The 16,665-nt window shown below is 46.3% G+C and overlaps 1 protein-coding gene across 1 annotated transcript; it reads left to right on the top strand.

Moving 5' to 3' along the window:
* Nucleotides 1-3,198: 3,198 nt before the first annotated feature.
* LOC117833704 (wax ester synthase/diacylglycerol acyltransferase 11) lies at nucleotides 3,199-7,086 on the top strand. Its single transcript, XM_034713298.2, has 7 exons — nucleotides 3,199-3,490; nucleotides 3,664-4,284; nucleotides 4,425-4,491; nucleotides 4,786-4,862; nucleotides 4,968-5,183; nucleotides 5,728-5,865; nucleotides 6,249-7,086. The coding sequence occupies exons 1-7, from the start codon at nucleotides 3,251-3,253 to the stop codon at nucleotides 6,414-6,416; spliced, it is 1,527 nt and encodes a 508-aa protein (XP_034569189.1). The 5' UTR covers nucleotides 3,199-3,250; the 3' UTR covers nucleotides 6,417-7,086.
* The last annotated feature ends 9,579 nt before the right edge of the window (nucleotides 7,087-16,665 follow it).

Raw genomic sequence — 16,665 nt, 5'->3', positions numbered from 1 at the left:
ACACCTGTTGGCCCATTTTCATTATCCCCCTGAATCTCCCCACTGGAACCCTCTTTCAACGACATAATATATTCTTGTCGTTGATAATTCTAGAGCACCCGGGGAATAATATGAGTGTGTACATGGAGCCTCTGATTGATGATTTGGTCCATGCTTGGGAGGAAGGGGTATGGACATATGACCGAGCTACAAAGACAAACTTCAAGATGCATGTTTGGTACCAGTACTTCCTGCATGATTTGCCGGCATATGGGATTTTCTGCGGATGGTGTGTTCACGGGAAGTTCCCATGCCCAGTATGTAAAGCATCTTTGAAGTTCATTTGGTTGTCGAAGGGTGGCAAGTATTCTTCGTTCGACAAACATTGACAATTCCTCCCTCCTAACCATCCATTTAGACGAGACATCAAGAACTTTACGAAAGATGTCGTAGTTACAGACCCCGCACCGCCGATGATGACAGAGGCCGCAGTTCGTGCTTAGTTAGACACTCTTGAGGTCAATAATGAAGAAGGTGGTTTTTTAGGATATGGCGAGCAACATGCTTGGACGCAGAAGTCGTGCTTGTGGAACCTCCCCTATTTTGATGACCTTCTTCTTCCACATAACATTGATGTAATGCACACAGAAAAGAATATCGCCGAGGCAATTTTTGGTACAATCATGGACATTCCTCACAAGACAAAGGATAACGTTAAGGCTAGAGTGGATCATGCGAGGTTGTGCAACAGACGAAAGCTAAACATGGCGCCTCCAAGAGCTGGCAAGTCGTGAAGGAAGCCTAAGGCCGATTTCGTTCTGACGAGGGCCCAAAGGAGGGAGGTACTAGAATGGTTCCAAACATTAATGTTCCCTGATGGCTATGCAACGAATTTGAAGAGGGGAGTGGATTTAGCAACTATGCGAATCAATGGGCTCAAGAGTCATGATTACCATATATGGCTTGAGCGCCTACTTCCGGTGATGGTTCGAGGCTATGTCCCTAAGCATGTGTGGCAGGTGCTAGCGGAGTTGAGCAATTTCTTCCGCCAGCTTTGTGCGAAGGAGTTATCTTGTACCGTGGTTGCAGAAATGGAAACAATGGTGCCTGTGTTGCTCTGTAAGTTGGAGAAGATCTTTCCATCAGGCTTCTTCAATCTGATGCAGCATATGATTCTACACCTCCCGTATGAAGCACGAATGGGGGGGGCCTGTGCAGGGTCGTTGGTGCTATTCAATTGAGAGATGTCAAAAGGTTCTTTGAACTAAAGGTAAGAATAAGTGCAAAATTGAAGCATCCGTTACAGAGGCATAAATTTTGGAGGAGGTGTCAAACTTCACATCAAAATACTACGCTGACAACCTTACTAGCGTGCATAATCCACCTCCTTGTTACAATGCCAGCGAAGATGAATTGAGCCTTAGCATTTTTTGACGGCAACTCGGAAGTGCAAGTGGTGCGACCCGCAAGACCTTGAACCATGAAGAGTGGCGCTCTATCATGCTGTATGTGTTTACCAACCTATCCGAGGTGGTGCTGTACATGATGTAAGTTCTCAACAAACTTGTTTTGAACTAGTCACCATTCTTTTGCCTAATCGCATATTTCTCATTACTACAGGCAATTTCATCATCAATTCTGGTGTAAATCAAGGCAACCGTACCCGCACGAAGCTGAGACTCTTCTCAAAGAGGGTGCGGGAAATGGAATGCCCGATTTCATTTCTTGGTTCAAACAGAAGGTACAATCCAATTTCATCGTTAATTCTCGTACATACGATTAATATAACGAACCGCCCTGCTTGAACTTGCAAGGCCGAACCGATGCGTCTATGAATGTCGAGTTGAGATAGGTTGCCGATGGCTGTGACTATAGGGTTAGGTCGTTTGCCGGTTATGACGTCAACGGATATCGTTTTCACACAACAAGGCACGAGCAGAGTCGGCCCAATCGAAGAACCACAAATACCGGAGTTTTCACGGCAGGCTCTGATGGGGTCGAGTACTACGGAAGAATTCGAACTAACTTTTCATGGTTGCAAACCTCTTAATCCAGTCATATTCAAATGCCATTGGTTTGATCCATCTGTCGTGAGACGGGCCCCTAATCTTGGGCTAGCCAAAATTCGACAATCATCCATGTTATCGGGAGACAATGTCTATATTGTGGCTTAACAGGCCACACAAGTTTATTATTTGTCATACCCGTGCCAAATCGACAGTCGTCTTAAGGGTTAGGATGTTGTATACAAGGTATCGCCACACGGTAAACTACCTGTACCAAACAATGAAGATTACAATATAGACCCAACACGTACGAAGGAGAGTTATTCCAAGAAGATGGGCTCGAAGGGAGTTTTGTATAGATTTAACCGAAGCGATCGGAATGGAAGTAGACAACGAAAGGGTTGCTGAAGAGGACGCTAGAGACGAGGTTCAGAATGTGAAGGACTTAGAATTACTTCAATGATTACAGTTAGCTAATGACAGTGATGACGACATTCCTCCTTTGGAGCATGGGCTTGACTATATCGACACGCGTGATAGTGATGATGAGATTTATGATCCAGCTAATCCCAATCATGATGATTATTTCTAATACATGTATGAGTCGTACTAATTTATTTATAATTTGCATATCTTTCTAATTATGTTTTGTTTATCTATGCTGATTGGTTCACTCTTTTTAATTGTAGGTCATTGAGCAATGGTGGGCGGTATGAGGAAGCTCACCTTGATTTGCGAGCGACTGGCCGCTACAGGGACTGATACTGGTGATAGTCTCACCGCCAGCTCGTAATACAAACCAACGGTGATGGTAATTTTCACTGCCGGTTTTCACCTCCTACAGCTCCATTTCCTTTGCAACCGGCGGTGATAAAGTATCACTGCCAGTTTATGTAAAATCGTTTGTGATAACTCGTCTCGCATGGCTCGTTCTGTAGTAGTGGCAGGTGTACTGCAACATAAAAAGTCAATAGATAAAACATCAGAAGCTAGATATTGCAACATTTAAACATCTCAAAACCCATCACGCAGACCTCTATTACGTGGATAGGCTTGTGCCACATCTCATAAAACATTAGATATTGCAACATTTAAACATCTCAAAACCCATCATGCAAACCTCTATTACGTGGATAGGCTTGTGCCACATCTCCCATCCGAAGCGAGATGCGCGTCCGGACGCCCGTGACGATGTATATAAAGCACCCCTTGTGCAGCTGCTCTCTGGATCCAAACATAGAAGAGACACCGTAACGCTAGAAAGAATGGGTGACCACAGTGCCAGCCCCGTCTCACCACCGCCATTGCCCATGCTTTCAATAGACACTCGTGGAGTTGGGGCAACCGGCAAAGCGGACGATGAGCCCCTGAGCCCCACGGCACAATTGTACGGCGATTTCTGTATCGTCGCCGTCGTCGGCCTCGCTGCGCCCATCGACATTGAACTGGCTCGCGCCGGCCTCGAGGTCACCCTCGTGCGGCACCCTCGCTTCTCCAGCATCCATGTAAGTCTTTGAGCATGTACTCCGTATTTAAAAAAACTTTGATACGTTAACTAAACTGATTTACAAACGTCGTTTCAAATGGAAATTCTCCCACTTATAGAGTTTATTGCAACAAAAACCAAAGCCCAGGTTACCAATAGTGGTACACAAGATGACGAAGTGAACTTGAGCAGGTGACAGACGGGCCAGAGCATCGATGGGTCCGGACGCCGGTGAACCTGGACGACCACATCATCGTCCCGGACCTTGACCCCGCCGCCATCGCCGCCGACCCCGACAAGGTCCTGGAGGACTACGTGTCCTCCCTGTCCACGCTCCCCATGGACAAGTCACGGCCGCTGTGGGAGCTCCACATCCTGGACTTCCCGACCTCCGAAGCGGCGTCGGCCGCCGTGTTCCGCATCAACCACGCCCTCGGCGACGGCACGTCACTGATCTCCCTGCTCCTGGCGTGCACGCGGAGTGCCGCCGACCCCAAGGCCCTGCCGGTGATGCCGTCGGCCATGCCGCCGCCCGCGCGCCTCAAGGGGCGGCGCCGCGTCTACGGGGCCTCGCCGACGCCGGCAAGGTCGGCGGGCGCCATGCCGTTCGTCGCCTGGGTCCTGTCCTGCGTCCTGCTCGCCTGGCACACCATCGTGGACGTCGTGAGCTTCGCCGCCTTGGCGCTGGACCTCGTCAGGGACCCGCGCACGGTGTTCACGGGCGTGAAGGGCGTCGAGTTCAGGCGCAAGCGCTTCGTCAGCCGCGGTCTCAGCCTCGACGACGTCAAGCATGTCAAGAACGTCCTCGGCTGCGTACGTGACGTTAACCTTTCCATGAATTGCTCTCAATATCTAAATAATATTTACTTACATGTTATATAAAGTTTTCATGATTTATTGGAGGTCACATCTTATATAAAGTTCACTTAATATCTCAATGAATTGATGCGCAGACAGTAAATGACGTGTTAGTCGGAGTGACAGCAGCTGCGCTATCCCGGTATTACTTCCGAAAGTCCGGTGAGTGTGACACTCTTACTACTCAATCAGTTGTGAAGTACGCCTACCCAATTGTTAAAATTTTTACCATCAACGTAGCAATATATATAATAATGATTTTTCATGTACATGTTTTTCCATTCAAATTAGCTTTACAGTATTATTTTTATTACAATCAATATTAGGAGTGTAGTGACTAATGAGTACTTCTAGCATTCTTAATTTCTAACTTGAACAGCTGGGAGTTAGAGTTGTTTCTCCTGTGTTGATGTGTATTTATAGGAAAATTGATCAATGTTCCTTGCATTCCTATAGGCGACGATGCCACCAAGAAAGATGTGTGCTTGAGATCACTCCTAATGGTGAATGTAAGGTCAACACCTGGCATACAAGTAAGCCAAAGTTCTTGAAAATATTTTTTTACAAAATTTCAAATTACAACACCTTTTGGCTTCCGATTACTATGTGCATATATTAATATCTTTTTGTTTCTTTAGGAGTTAGCGCAGATGATGGAACCTAGCAAGCATAATGGTGTAAAATGGGGAAATCCAGTGGGGCAAATCATACTCCCGTTCTACATTGCTATGTATGATGACCCTCTTGAATATGTCCGCAAAGCAAAGAAGGTTGTAGATAGGAAAAAACATTCACTAGAGGTAATCGTCACGCATGGAATTGGAAAAAGGGGCACTGAACTTTTTGGCACCAAGGTACAAATCCTATATCGACCTCTTCTTTTTGGTGAACCTAGCAGTATGTTTTCTTATGAATTAAGCAATCTTAATTAAGCCAAGAAAGATGTTTGATTGGGATATCAATACGAGATGCTCAACTCAACAACCCAGAGCACCTCACCTCATCCTAACTGACTTTATTAATAACATGAAAGGGTGGGTGGGTGAGCATTGGTGTGCAACGTGTGCGTGAGCATGTGTACATAAGATAATGTGTTTTGTTAGAAAAAGAAGATATAGTGTCATCATACGATAAATTATTCCTGATTGCTACGGACACTACTAGAGAATTGTCATTTAGTACCTATCAGTAACCCCTTTAGTATCATTACACGATAAATTGTTTCTGATTCCTCACTGTATCTCCCAGTTTTCCCACCATCTTCTACATGGGTGCTCGATGCCCAAATTTCATCAAATTGTAGCAAAATTTAATTTAAAAATAAATTCATTGACCGATCAAACAACTGAATCCTTGTGTGAAATTTCAAAAATTTTCCTTACACGTAGCTTGTTGCAGGTTTCAGGTGCTATCTTCCATCGTATGGTATCTAATACCACAGTGGCGTTCTCCAACATGATTGGTCCAGTTGAGCAAGTAGAGTTTTATGGGCACCGGGTTGTCTACATTGCACCTAGCGTATGTGGGAACACATCGGTATGAATTAAACCGGACCATGCTCCTTTATGTAGTATATATGTAACTAAATTTTAGGAATTTTATATTGTATGAGCTGTCATTTTCGTTTGTTACAATATAGGAGTCAAGTTCAATGCTTGCCATAAAGTGATCATCATTGTGCAGATATATATTATCATATATATAAATTTGTACATCTGAAAATGAATTAATATTCAGAGTTTGACATCACGTACTTGACCGCAAGAATTAAAAATTGCCTTATGATCGAAAAAGAGCGGAGGAAGTATATGCATATACAAGAACTTCTAATTCTACACAGTCCAGTAGAATGGTAGTTAAATATGCACACATTGGTAACGTTTGATCATTTGTTGTTTCCCTTTGTTAAATATGTGCAGGCACTTACTATCCATTGGCAAAGCTACGCCGACACCATCAGGGTTGTGCTTGCAGTGGATGACTCACAATTTCCAGATTGTCATCACCTTCTAGATGACTTCGCTGAGTCCCTGAAACTAATTAGAGAAGCAGCATCAGCGCACTACCAGGAAGCGGGAAACTCCTGACGGCCAAAAACCGTCAGGGAACACCCCGAAACCGTCAAGAACTCACCGACAGGAGCCCATAGTCAGGAAAGGTCCATTTCTCCTGTCCGTTGGCTGACAGGAATCATTTCCTGACGGCAGTTCCTGACGGCCGTCCTGAGGGAGTTCCTGCGGCCGTCCTGAGGAACCAATTAATACAGATTAAAAAAATATAATATACACATGCAGATCGGCACTAGTAACAATTTCTTAGCTTCACCAAAATCAATACCTGATAGTTCTATATACAAGTCCACAAGAACTATTTGTTCAGACATATCAGATTGAGGCCTTGTTTAGTTCCTAATTTGGGAGTGCCAAAATTGGGATTTTGCCATAAATGCGCAAGTGTAGCATTTTGTTTGTATTTGTGAATTATTGTCCAAACATTGACTAATTAGGCTCAAAAGATTTGTCTCGCAAAGTACAAGAAAACTGTGCAATTAGTTTTTGATTTCATCTACAGTTAATACTCCATGCATGTACTGCAAGTTTGATGTGATGGGGAATCTTCTTTTTGCATAGTGTCAAAGTTGGGATTTTGGGGGGAACTAAACAGGCCATGAAATCTATCAAACTATTGGAGTTCTCCACTAAATACACATCCTTTTATATAAAGAGAACTTGATATGACAGACTGCTTTAAATTCAACTCCTTGTGTACATGAGCACATAACTCCCTATACTTAGTTATCTCACTACTGGGGAAAGCGCTTCGGTACGAGTTCCTAACCCCGTTTAGTACCGGTTGTGCAACCGATATTGCTACTTCAGCACTAAAGGGGGGGCCTTTAGTACCGGATCAAATAACCAGTACTAAAGGGGTATTAAAAAATAAAAAAGAAATCCAAACGGCCGCCCGGCCTGCATCCCACCAGCCGCGCCTGGCTGCCCGCCACCGGCCGCCGACATCCGCGGCCCCGCCAGATCCAGCCGGCTGCTCGCCTCCACGCCACCGAGGCTGAGCTCACCGTCGCAGCTGCAGCTTGCAGCCAGCCCGCCGTCCGCGCCCGCCGTCACTACCGTCGCACCTCGCCCCGCCGATGCTCTCTACTATAAGTGAGGGGCAAGTGGAGGGGAAAGGGGAGGGGCAGCAAAGGGGCGGAGGGTGGTAGCTAGGGGCCGAGAGTGAGAGAGGGAGTGCCAGTAGGAGAGGAGGGATGGAGGGAGAAGGCTGGTGGCAAGAGAGGGAGGGGGGGAGGTGGCGGGAGAGGGGGCGATGGCAGGAGAGGGAGGGGGCGACGGTAGGAGAGAAAGGGGAGAGAGGGGGACGGATAGGAGAAGGAGAGGGTGAGGCTTGGGGAGCTGAGAGTAGAGGGAGAGGGCGGAGAGGAGAGGGAAAGGGTGAGGCCAAGCAGAGGGGGCCTTGGGGGCCGGGAGATGAGATATGGGTGAGGCCAGGTGGAGGAGATAGGACCTGATTTGTGGGTGACCCCCTTAGTATCGGTTGGAGGCTCCAACCGGTACTAAAGGTCACCCATTAGTACCAGGTGGAACCTCCACCTGGTACTAATGTGCTTGAGGGCCTTTAGTATCGGGTGGAGGCTCCACCCGGCACTAATAGGTGACCTTTAGTACCGGTGGGAGCTCCCAACCGGTACTAACCGGTACTAAAGGGGGACCTAGCCGTTAGACCCGGTACTATATTAGTACCAAGTGAAAACTAACCGGTACTTAAGTGTTAGGACTAATGGACTAATGCTTAGTTTTTTGGTAGTGGTTGGAAACGGCTCAGGCAGCTCACGTAACGACTCAGTTGGAGTCTTAAATGCAAGTTAGTACATGTCGCACTCAGTCACTATACGATCTTATCTTGATGATCATGCAATAATATATAATAGCACCGTCACAGTCAAGTTGCTGATATGGTGTGGAAGCAAGAGGCAGCTGCCCCAGCACCTCAGACTTAACGCACCATATCTTAGCGCCAAGTGGGCCGGCACTCGTGTTCCACGCGCACCAGCAACCCAAGGCAAGCTGTGATGTGGCCAGCAGTTGATCATCAGATGCCTGAGACCACGAAAAGGACACTTAGAAAGGTACCATATGTTGCACTTGTAAAATGGCCAGTAGACGTGTGCAGAACTAGAAAACAACTTACTTGATGCACGATGTCTAATAGTGCTCACTGCGCCCGCACTCGTGTTCCACGCGCACTAGCAGTGGCTACTAGGTGAGCATGGAGATCTCCTACTATTGTTGCTAGCTCAATTATTCTTTTTTCCTAATTAGTGATCCGCAAACGTGATCCCAAATTTTTATTTTTCCTTGAATTGCGGGTGGTCCATGTATAGGCCCTCTCGATTATTGGACAAGTGGATCCCGAGCTGCTTCAGGTGACGCGTCCCATCATCAAGGGGCTGATTGGTTTGCTGTACTCAGCTTGGCCAGGCTTGCTCGGGTGCTAGATTTGTAAAATGAGAGGGCAATAAGGAAAGCGTGTCTTACCCCGTTAGGAGCCGCACTTCGTGTTTATATGGGTGCACAATCGGCACAAGATTTACACGAGTAACAACCTAGGAGAGCTGGCCAAAGAGTCCTAGTTACAACAACCAAATCTATCTCCAACAAGACTCTTTGGTCAATACTTATCAGGTTGTTACAATATGAGAAGTTGAGATTGACTTTGAAATTCTCCATCAGCCGCACGGATAGTGCCTTAGTAGAATGGTAGTTAATATGCACACATTGGTAATGTTTGATCATCTGTTGTTTCCCTTTGTTAAATATGTGCAGGCACTTACTATCCATTGGCAAAGCTACGCCGACACCATCAGGGTTGTGCTTGCAGTGGATGACTCACAATTTCCAGATTGTCATCACCTTCTAGATGACTTCGTGAGGCCCTGAAACTAATTAGAGAAGCAGCATCATCGCACTACCAGGAAGCGGGAAACTCCTGACGGCCAAAAACCGTCAGGGAACACCCAGAAACCGTCAGGAACTCACCGACAGGAGCCCATAGTCAGGAAAGGTTCATTTCTCCTGTCGGTTGGACCGACAGGAATCAGTTCCTGACCGCAGTTCCTGACGGCCGTCTTGAGCGAGTTCCTGACGGCCGTCCTGTGGAAACCAATTAATACAGATAAAAAAAATATAATATACACATGCAGATCGGCACCAGTAACAATTTCTCAACTTCACCAAAATCAATACCTGATAGTTCTATATACATGTCCACAAGAACTATTTGTTCATACATATCAGATTGAAATCTATCAAACTATTGGAGTTCTCCACTAAATACACATCCTTTGATATAAAGAGAACTTGACATGACAGATTGCATTAAATTCTACAACTCCTTGTATACATTACTCCCTATACTAGCTACTTTAACTTGTAAACAGCTCAATATACTTTTTAGTCATGTAAAGTAAAGGTCAACTAAAACTTCACCTTGGAGTTTAACTGAAAGCAAGCTGACATGTTCTGCTAGCTCCTTCCCATTGTATATTTTTACCCAAATTAACTAAATCTGAGCAAAAATCATACATGAGTTCAGTTTGATTCAGAACAAAGCAAAGAAGCGCTGCTATAATTCTGGTGGACAAAAAGACCTTAAATTAGTACCTGTTAAAGAACTTATCTACTCCTGAAGTAGAAACAACTATCAGTTGAAGAAAACACATAGGCTTAGTGTTACTAGTCAATTAAAGAAAACAAGTGCTGATGTAATAAGCTGAGCCAATCATTGCCGAATCAGATGTTTGTAGCCCATCATTCTTCAGCAAATTTTGAATTCTTTAGATTAACAAATTTTTACTTCACATGTTACTTTTTCATGCTGTTTCAGTTACAAGTCAATAAAATTTCTTCATTGAAATTCTTCATTTCCTAATTATTAGATGTGTTTGTGTGCACACCGGTAGAGAAACGAGCGTTAGTCCCGGTTGGGAAACCTCATAGATCTCAGTTTTCCCAACTGGAACTAATCATTCGGGACTAAAGGTCTTTCACCTCATAGATCTTTCATCCGGGACTAAAGCCATATCTTTAGTCCCGGTTGGTAAAGGGTTTTGCGATAAAAAAATATTAGAAATTCCCGGAAGACCCCCACACACATGATTTTTCACGCGAAATTTGCGCATGCGCGGTGCGTAGGATTCGAACCCATGACCTCAAGTCTCACGCATAGCTTCCTTACCATATCAACCAAGATAAGACGGATATCTCCCAACCTGCTCTAGGTCATCGAGGAATAATCATAGCAATCAAGGGGTGGCTATCCAACCGGGTTTTAAGCAGTAAAACAATATGCAATTTATAAAAATGGCCAATAGGTTATGTCTGTAAAACTAGGATAAATATGCATCAAAGGGTGAGATTGGACTTGCCATCCTCAAAGCCTTCCGAGAGTTCCTTCTCGTGGTATGGGTCCTCGGGCTCCGGCTCGTGGTACTGGCCTCCAAGCTCCTCTTCGGGCTCCTCCTCCTCGGTTACTTCGTTAACTACAACACACATAATCGAAAACACAATAAATAAAAAGAATGAGGTTTTTAGAACCGTATGTTGAGCTCGAGGAGAGAGAGAGAGAGAGAGAGAGCTAGGAAGGGTGTTCATTCGGAAGATGGTAGGCAATTGGTTACAAATATATTTAGAAATGTTGTTGTCAAATTTGGGGATCAGGAGGTGTTTAGGCGCATAAAATGTCGGCAAGAAGGTGCTTAGGGGCTGGTTTTAAAGGGTCCAGGGACCTTCTTGCGAGAATTCTTGGGAAGGGAGGGGCTCCTAGTTAAAAAATGAAAAAATAAGTGGTCTCGGTGCAAAGGGGGAAAAGTGGACTGGGTAAAAGGCAATTTTGCCTTCTCTTCCTCAAAACAGAGGAGGGAGACCAGGCCAGGGGCGGCTGGCCGGCTGGTGGTGGCGCAGGTGCTCTAGGGTGAGGTGGCGGATGGGATCTTGGGGAAAAGAGGGAGGGAAGCGCGGGGAACCCGTTCCTCCCCAAACCTTGGGCGAGGGCGGCGCGTAGAGGCGGCTCTACGGTGGTGGGCGGAAGGCGGTGGCGGTGGCTACGAGCGATGGCGCTGGGGAGCACTAGAGGGAGAGGGAGATGGCCGGGGGCAGGGTAGTTGAGTGGAGGGTGGAGTTGGTGCCTTTTATCGGCTGGGGAGTGGGGGGCGATGGGCAGCAGGCAGGGTGGCGGTGGTAGGGTCCGGTTTTGCCGGTGAACGGCGCGGCGGGGCGGTGGCGTGCGCGCGTGGGTGGTACGAGCCGGGCGCGGCATGAGGTGGCGAGCGGCGCTTTGGCGTGCGGGCGTGTGGCCAGGGGCACGAGCAGGTGGTGGAGCGGGAGGCCAGGATGGGGCACGAGCGGGGCCTGGGTGAGGCGCGCGCGGGCGTGCGGTGTGGCGAGCACAAGGGCGGGTGTACGACACCGGCGTGGGGTGGAGCTGGGGGCACGCGGCGCGGCCAGGGCGAGCGGGGCGCGGGCGTGCGTGCGGGGCTTGCCGGGCGCGGGGTGCGGGCGTGGGGTGGGAGGCAGGCATGGGTGTGGAATGAGAAGAAAGAAGAAAAAGAAAAAAGGAAAAAAAGAAAAGGGGAAATGGGAAAGAAGAAAGGAAGTTAGAGATGGGTGTAAAAGGGATTCAGTGATTGATCTGATGGTGCACAGGGTACGGCCAAAGTCGCACAGGGATGGAATAAATTAAAGAGAGGCGGCGAGAACAGCGGAAGCAATTGGGCCAGCAACATGGCGCGACGCGTGGTTGGAAAAGAAAGAAAATGGATGGCGGTCGGCTTTGGTCCCGGGACAGGGAAACTACCGGGCAGACGGAATTTGGGAGCTCAAGCGGTGAAATGATTTTGAAAATGATTTTTAGCGAGTGATTTAATTTGGTGGATTTTAGGGACGTTACAAACCTACCCCACTTAAACTGAATCTCGTCCTCGAGATTCGGCTGAATCCTGAAGAGATGGGGAAACTCTTTCTTTAAAGCATCCTCACGTTCACAAGTGGCTTCTTTTTCACTATGCCTACTCCATTGAACTCTGCAAATCCTCTTGGTGATAGTGTCTAAGATCTTGATGGGCACTTCTTGATACCGAAGATCCTTCTACAAGTCTACTGTCTCCACTGGTACTTGCTCTTCGGGCACTCTCAAATATTTCCTTAACTGGGAGACATGGAACACCGGGTGTATATCTAACATTTCTTCAGGCAGATGAATGCAGTATGCCACTGCTCCAACTCTCTTCAGCACTGGGTACGGTCCAATATACTGAGGGGCTAATTTCCCTTGGACCTTGACCCTTCAAGTCCCTCGGATTGGTGAGACCTTGAGATAACAAAGTTTTCTACATTGAAACTCAACTCTCGTCTCCTCTTATCCGAGTAGCTTTTCTGCTTGGACTGTGCTCCCTTTAGCTTTTCTCTGATTTCAGCCACTCGGTCTTCCACCTCTTTTATAAAGGCTGGTCCAACTAAGATGTGTTCTCCCACTTCTGACCACATTAAAGGGGTCTTGCATTTTCTTCCGTAGAGAGCCTTAAATGGTGACATGCCTAAACTAGCCTGATAGCTGTTGTTGTATGAGAACTCTGCATAGGGTAAACTCTGCTCCCAATCCTTGCCATAGGTAAGGACACAAGCTCTCAACATATCTTCCATAATTTGATTCACCATTTCTGTTTGGCCATCAATCTGTGGGTGATAACCCGAACTAAAATCCAACTTGGTTCCCATGGCTTTATGCAGACTTTTCCAGAACCTAGAATTAAACTAGGTACCTCTATCCGAAACAATTCTGCTAGGCACATCATGCAACTTTACTATATTGTCCACATAGAGCTGAGCTAATTTTTCTCCACCATAATTAGTCCGTACGGGTAAGAAGTGAGCAACCTTAGTGAGTCGATTCACTATTACTCATATGGAGTCATTTCCTTTCCGAGTGTTGGGCAAACCAACCACAAAATCTATACCAATTTCATCTCATTTCCAAATTGGGATGGGTGAGGGTTGCAATAAACCTACTGGCTTCTGGTGCTCAGCTTTGACTCTTTGACAAGTATCATAATGGACGACGAACTGGACAATGTCCGCCTTCATTCCATTTCACCAGTATTTTTGCTTTAAATCCATATACATTTTGGTGGCTCCATGATGATCTGCCGAAAATCCCCTTCCTGGGTATGCAAATTCTATTTTTGTACCACAAGTTTTCTTTGTCATCCACTCTGAATTCTAGTGCTTTATTTTCTCCAGTGTGCTTACGGATTTTCATTAAATCTTGATATGAACATTGGACTAAACTGATTTTATCCTCTAGGGTGGGCTGAACACTTAGCTTGCGGCTAGAATTCTGGGAGACTATGTGCACATTTAATCGTGCCATTTCTTCTTGCAAATGAGCATCCTTGGGTCCGAGCTGCCATAAGATTTCCTCCTTAAGGCATCAGCTATCACATTAGCTTTGATGGGGTGGTAATGGATTTCCATATTATAATCCTTAATCAATTCTAACCACCTTCTCTACCTTAAGTTCAAATCTGATTGGGTGAAAATATAGTTCAAACTCTTGTGGTCAGTATAGATCTCACATTTATTCCCAATTAGATAATGCCTCCAAATCTTGAGGGCATGCACTACGGCTGCAGGTTTCAAATCATGGGTTCGGTAATACTGCTCGTGAGGCTTAAGCTGGTGGGAAGCATATGCCACTACTTTCCCATCTTGCATAAGGACACATCCTAATCCTTGTCGGGATTCATCACAATATATGCAAAGTCCCACTAAATATCTGGTAAGATTAACACTGGGGTGGTCGTCAATCTTTCCTTCAATTCTTGGAAACTTCTTTCACATGAGTCTGTCCAGGTGAATTTCTTATCCTTCCTGAGTAGTTCTATCATGGGCCAGGCTATCTTGAAAAATCCTTCAATAAATCTCTGATAATAACCAGCTAACCCAAGAAAGCTTCTGATTTCACTCATATTAGTTGGCTGCTGCCAGTTGGAAACTGTCTCAACTTTCTTAGGATCAACCACTACTCCCTCGGCGGTCAAAATATGGCCAAGGAAAGCTAGTTTCTCAAGCCAAAATTCACATTTGCTAAATTTAGCATAGAGTTTATGCGCTCTCAACTTTTCTAGCACCACCCGTAGATGCTACTCATGCTCTTGGATGCTTTTGGAGTAAATAAGTATGTCATCTATAAAGACTACGACAAACGTATCTAACTCATCCATAAACATCTTGTTCATGACATTCATGAAGTATGCAGCTGCATTGGTCAGCCCAAAAGACATCACAGTAAACTCAAACTGACCATAACGGCTGACAAAGGCCATCTTCGGGATGTCACTCTCCTTAATCTTGAGCTGGTGATAACCAAAACTCAGATCAATCTTGGACAAATACTTGGCTCCCTTCAGCTGATCAAAGAGGTCATCTATTCTAGGGAGAAGATATTTATTCTTGATGGTGACCTCGTTCAATGAATGGTAATCCACACACATCCTCATGCTTCCATCTTTCTTCTTGACAAAGAGAAGTGGAGCTCCCCACAGAGATGAGCTAGGCCTGATAAAACCACTCTACTGCAATTCCTCTAACTGCCTCTTTAGCTCTGCCAACTCAGATGCTGCCATCTTATAGGGTCTCTTGGCTAGGGGAGAGGTTCCAGGGATAAGATCAATTACGAACTCTATATTCCTGTCTGGTGGCATTCCAGGTAGTTCTTCAGGAAAGACATCATGGTATGCACTCACTACCAGAACTTCCTCTATGGCCTTAGCTTCCATGCTAAAAACCATTGGGTCTGGTTCACTTCCCCGAGTGTGACAAGTTACTTGCACACCATCGTTATTGGTTAGCGAACTACCTTACCAGCACACCCTATGTGACCATCATGTAGGCTTAACCAATCCATCCCAAGGATCACAACTATCCCCTTAGACTTAAGCACTACTAAATCTACTAAGAATTCTACCCCACTTAAATTGATCCTTACCCAGGAACAACCTAGTTGACATCGAATGTCAGCTCTAGGCGTTCGGGTTAATAAGGGTAACCTTAGTAGTATTGTAGGTATGTTGTGCTTGTTCACAAAACTTAGTGATATGAAAGAATGTGATGCTCCAGAATCAAAGAGTATTGTTGCTAAGACTGAGCTGACTAAAAACTCACCAAGTACTAGGCCCTAAGCTTCCCAACCCTCTTGCGCACTGATGTGGTTGACGCGGGCTCATCCAAATGACTGCTGGGGGGGCCTCATCTGCTGGTTGTTGTTGTTGCTGGGTTTTTGTTGCTGCGGATGGGAACACGGTTGGCACCTGACAACGCTGGTCTTGGCCCATTCACAGAGTTGGAGAAGGCTAAGGCTGCTAGCTTATTGTTGGCATACGGATAGTTGGCTATGAAATGACCTATCTCACGCAGTTGATATAGGCTCTGTTGTTGCTGGTGACTTGGCTGGCGCTGTTCTGCAGGGCCTTGATGGTGTTCTGCCTCCTGAATGGGGCATTGGGCTGGTGAGAACCGTATGCTTGAGACTGGGTTCAGTACTGCATAGGGGCCTGGGACCTAGGCATTGGATGGACAAAGCTTCTTGACTTCTAGAAACAGTCCTGTTGGTGGGCCTTGTTCTCTAGGAACCGGCGCTTGTTGTCCCTCTTCTCATCTGCCTTGGCTCTCTCAGTCAAGATAGCCATGTCAGTCACTCAACCGAAACTAAGACACCCTTTAGTCCCAGTTGGAAAAACTAACTGGGACTGAAGGGGGCCCCTTTACTCCTGGTTGTCTCGCGCCTAAAGGGTGTCTTTAGTCCCAGTTGAGTGACCCAGGACTAAAGACCCTCCCTCATCTCGATTGCTTTATCCTGGATGGATTTTTGAGAGATTTGCTCCCTACCAACCAGGACTAAAAGCGAGTTTCGCACCAGTGGTCCTTTTTCGTGGTCAAGCATCTGGCTGGCACATCATAAGCTTGTCCTGTTGTTTTTTTCTGAGTGAGCTCAGCTCATATAATTCAGCAATTGATGCTTGATAGTGAGGGCACGTACAACGTCCGTCTTTTTGCCGTCTAGGAGATGCCAATTTTGCAAAAGGCCCCTCGACTCAGCCGAGAGACGGGCGTGCCGGCACCTCACGAAGGGACGATAGGGGCTCGTGCTTCCAAGCCATATCGCGCACTCCAGCACTGTTGTGCGCCCCCGCTCTCGAAGATGATGGCGAAGATCGATCCCCTGCAGCACTGCTAATTTCACGGGGCCGCACGGGAACATGGCGGC

Source organism: Setaria viridis, chromosome 8, assembly GCF_005286985.2.
Source record: "Setaria viridis chromosome 8, Setaria_viridis_v4.0, whole genome shotgun sequence".
Lineage (NCBI taxonomy): Eukaryota > Viridiplantae > Streptophyta > Magnoliopsida > Poales > Poaceae > Setaria > Setaria viridis.
Note: the sequence above shows the minus strand (reverse complement) of the source record. Positions and strands in the feature narration are given on the sequence as shown.

Coding starts and splice junctions, on each gene's coding strand:
- LOC117833704 (XM_034713298.2), top strand. CDS start 3,251: ATGGGTGACCACAGTGCCAGCCCCGTCTCACCACCGCCATTGCCCATG. Junction 3,491..3,663: donor CTCGCTTCTCCAGCATCCAT/GTAAGTCTTTGA, acceptor GAACTTGAGCAG/GTGACAGACGGGCCAGAGCA. Junction 4,863..4,967: donor GGTCAACACCTGGCATACAA/GTAAGCCAAAGT, acceptor TTGTTTCTTTAG/GAGTTAGCGCAGATGATGGA.